Source organism: Opisthorchis viverrini (genome assembly GCF_000715545.1).
Source record: "Opisthorchis viverrini unplaced genomic scaffold opera_v5_85, whole genome shotgun sequence".
In the NCBI taxonomy this organism is placed as follows: domain Eukaryota; kingdom Metazoa; phylum Platyhelminthes; class Trematoda; order Opisthorchiida; family Opisthorchiidae; genus Opisthorchis; species Opisthorchis viverrini.
This window is the reverse complement of record NW_008751740.1, coordinates 558,407-562,632: the sequence shown is the minus strand read 5'-3', so window position 1 is coordinate 562,632 and position 4,226 is coordinate 558,407. Positions and strand designations below refer to the sequence as shown.

Here is a 4,226-nt window from a genome sequence, read left to right as displayed (position 1 = left end):
CTCTAGGGTGTTAAGCAAGCCCCATACCTAAACATTTCGGGGGATGACAGGGGACTAACAGCCGATTCTCTAACCTCGTCATCATTACCGAAGGCGACAGATCCGAGACATTTGATCCAACTGCGTCCTGCGTTGGGTGCGATCCAGTACTAGTTTTGTCCCCAACTTTTAAAAAATCTCTAGACCTCTGTGTTCACGCCTTCTGCGTCGAAATTTCACTTGAACCCCAACCGTATACCTGTCTTTTCAACTTAATACGTCATTATACGTTTTTTCACGTATAAGTATGTCTACAGTTATTACCGACGCACCCGTCTGGAAAATCGCCACCGTACGAAGGACAAGAGACTTCCAGAGACGTTTCTGAGAATCAAAAGCGTTATCACGAGCTCACTGAGAATGTCAGAAAGTCCAGATTTACTCAAATAATTCCAGAATGTCCCAAACCCACTGAAACACTCACATCATCAAAATTGTGGTAGGAAAGCCGACAAACATCCAGGTCACTCAGTCAGGCAGTCAATCATTTCAGCAAGAGCCGATGAGTTTTCAGGCATCCCACAGAGGCACTGCGGGCGATGATGAGTGTTTGGGCACTTCAGGAAAATGCGGCCAATGGTGATGGGTGTTCACCAAACATCGATCAGAAAGCCTAAAGAGCGTCAAATGCCGCGAGGCCCCTTGTGACTTTTGCAATCACCTGTTCGCAATCAAGCAGTTGTGTTCCTAGTTGGCAAGTCCTTTTTCCGACATAAGGTGGAGACAGCAGTCAGCTACAACAGAAAACCATGCTTTAAAGGGTGGACCTACTTCACAAATATCTGTTCAGGTTTAAGTCCAACGTAGTGATTTACTGTTTAGAATTCTATCTGCGTTCATCATTTGGACGTAAAACTCCAGCGGAATGAGAGTAACACACTGGAACTCATCTTCCAATGCATGTAGCTGCAATATCCAACACAGTCCAGCAGTTTGATTTCGTATACCGGTTCTCCACCCCCGCCCCTCGCTTCAGACTGTTTATTGATCCAATCCCTGTCGGTTAACCATGTCGAGATAATTTACTCAACTGAACAGTAGCTTCATTTGATTGTGTCGTCCGGTCTTCGATACCGAACTATCAGTAAGGAACGGCCTTTTGCAGCGTATTATCCCAAGCGCTCAGAAGTAAAATCGCAGTCTAATGTCTTTACCCTCTCAACAATCGAGTTATCACTCAACTTCCATTAAAAACCACGGTTCCGTCTGAACTGCCTTCCGAACATATGGAAATGAATACGATGCAATCGTTGGCGCCAATCAACTTTTGAATGTAGTTAGGCTCGCTTAGTTAAGGGTGGAAGTTTAGCGTTCAATCTCCTCGTTGTCTAATTTCACACACTGAACGACAAGCGACCGTTATAAATCAAAGTATCATGGAACATGGAGACAAGAATGGTTTAGCTTCTACTTCATACGAGCTTATCACCAAATGACCGTATTCGCGTACTTGGAAGTCGGAACTGCAGAATAATAGCGGAAATGAGTTAGGCGGAGACAAGGTGATCTGTAGACGCCTGGCAGTGAATTTATAACTAACGAACACAGGAGTTTGAATTTGTAGCACTTGCAAACTGTTATTTTTCATGCTCAGTATCATCTTCCTTCTCCCTATCAATACTGAACACATTACTGTACAAAAGTTTGTTTTACTGAAATACAATCGCAATCGCTCGCTTCTTCAGTCAAACGTGACTTTGGGACTTTTGCTGAGTGACTGTTGGTGTGACCTCCACTTGGCTGTGATTGGCGGATACTAACTCTAAACGTGAACAAGAAGTTTAGCTACAAACACTGGACTCATCCATTACACCTGTGGATTAATATTGCAATCACCGGAGATTTAAAGTGCCAGGAAGTTAGGACTCTCTCGTTTCGGAAATTCTCACTGCAACTGTTAGTCAAGATTAACTCGGATTTTTCTCCTTGTGACATTGTATCTGACTTACATTAATAATCTCTTCTGTTCACTCGAGTCTCCATAGGGCCGTTAACCACCACAAGCAAGCAGTATATCATTCTGATTCAGTATCCTACCACAGTAATCTGAGACTTTCTATCAGGCCGCATTAAAGTCTTCACGTTAGTTACGATCACAAATATGCCGTCTATAAAGTCACGTGTGGACTCAAAAACAACGATTTATGCAGTCCTGCGGTGGTCACCTCAGATTTTCTTAGGCATAACAATCACCGCATCAAAGTTCCGCCGAATGAGCACCACCATGCCCATCCCTGAGGCTCAGTTCGCCATGTCCGTCAGAGGGTAAGTGAGCAACATCTCTCCACGTCAATATACATCCCTGAGGCTCAGTTCGCCATGTCCGTCAATACACGGACACCACATCAGAACATAAAGTTCAGTGGAGAACCACATTGTCAACCAAATCTTGCCTCTTTCCCAATCCCATATGGCCCGTTGGGAGTAGGTACATTTACTTTGTTGCGAATTCTGCAAAAACTGTCTTTAAACCAGAGCCTTTATTCGATTCAACGTTATGGATGATATCACCAGTTAAATGTGAACAATATCCTTTTTCCGTGGACACTGGAAAATGTGAATTTTCTCCGGAGGAATACATGACGTTGAGGTTTTCTCAACACTTTGATGGCAACTCAGAGAATATTGGACATCTTTGGATCAGATGGACGTTTATTTTGAGACACGTCCTTTCCCATGCTCTTGACAGTAGTGCCGACGTTCAGCAGACTTATGCTCATCTCCTCTGTTTCCTGGCGTTCCTTTGAACTTGAAACCAGTTCTTCGCGTTGCACCTTAAGGCAGAATAATGCATGCTTCTTTGTCCTACCTAAGTAGGGCGCTCCGTCGTTCACTTGCTCTTGGATGCCTCCGGCACTATCGACCTCCATCACTGGCAGTTTGGTTTTTCAAGTTAGTGTGGCTTTTCAACGGTCGGTTGGGTTTCTGCGCAGATTTGCTTCTTAATAAGACTTCACTTGCCAAGTGTTTTCGGTCGCGGTTGACTCACAGGTTTTAGGCATGGCTCAAACCACCGACTTTCTAACGATAACTGATGTTATGTATACTTGATATATGGGTTGATGCACCGGGTGCCATTAGGAAACGCGCTCAGGTTGATGGCTACTTCGGATTCCTTGACTGTCGTTTGTCTTGCAGGCAGCCTGCTGCTTTTCCAGTACACTCATTCGTAGCGCAAAACAGTGTTGGTACTCCAGTTGCTGGATGAACGCACAAACACCACATATTTTCCCTTCGTGTATTCATTCAACGGTATCTCAAGCACCGTGAAGGACGAGGACACCATCCCCACTTCTTCAACAGAAATGCGAGGCCACTTTTGAGGGGGCTCCTAACTGTAAAGTCTTTGCAAATGGAATAAAGCTTTTCACGCCAAAATGTTGCATTTTGTTGCGTATCTGCTGAAACCGAAAGCCATCCTAATCCATTTTCATATTTTCGCATCTCGCCAGATTTAATTGTAAACTGGTGCACTCACGCCTCTGGCGGAATGCTTTCCTAACATCACTGGGACACCAGAATGGCTCAAAAGTTTGAACTGCTATTCAGAACTCAATTTCCTGTCTGCCGTAGTCCATCAGAGACACGCCATAATTTTTGAGAATCCGATTCTATTGTGCGAATACCAAGCGTCCTTTTGAAGCCGTAGCATAGCAGGTTCAAAATCGAATGCACGCCAAAATGTTAGCATAGAGATTAGCTAAAACAAATCGCGGAAAATAGATTAGGAGTATTTTTGGTTTGAACATACAAAAGTTTTATTCAACTCGCATAGGTTTTGTAGTTACCAGCATTGTGCGCCTAAGAGTGGGCGCAACTTCTCGGTGAAGTCCAAATTTTTAACACGGATGACTCAACAACTGCTTGAATGCCTACTTATTGCTTCCTTTATATAGAAACACCACAGCAATATGTCACATTCAAAAAGAGGGCTCGCGAGGTCCATGTGCAGCTATTTATGACTGTGTGATCGCAGTGACGGTTGACTACCACCATCGTGAGGACCAGTTCATCATGCATGCTCTGCTGCGTTCACGTGGCCATGATGGTTGGACACATCCCATTCCGCTGGTGACTATAAACTGAAAAAAATTATGAGCGTCCTCATGAGTTATTATTATATATCTACAAAACTACTGTATCCACCTAAATCCCTGGACTGAACACGTAAAACATGCCTGTATCCC

At 44.0% G+C, this 4,226-nt stretch overlaps 1 protein-coding gene across 1 annotated transcript; it reads right to left on the bottom strand.

Annotated features, from left to right (window-relative positions):
• Positions 1 to 2,654: 2,654 nt before the first annotated feature.
• T265_04833 (hypothetical protein) lies at positions 2,655 to 2,909 on the bottom strand (the record flags this gene model as incomplete). Its single annotated transcript, XM_009169679.1, has 1 exon — positions 2,655 to 2,909. The coding sequence occupies one exon, from the start codon at positions 2,907 to 2,909 to the stop codon at positions 2,655 to 2,657; it is 255 nt and encodes an 84-aa protein (XP_009167943.1).
• Positions 2,910 to 4,226: the final 1,317 nt, after the last annotated feature.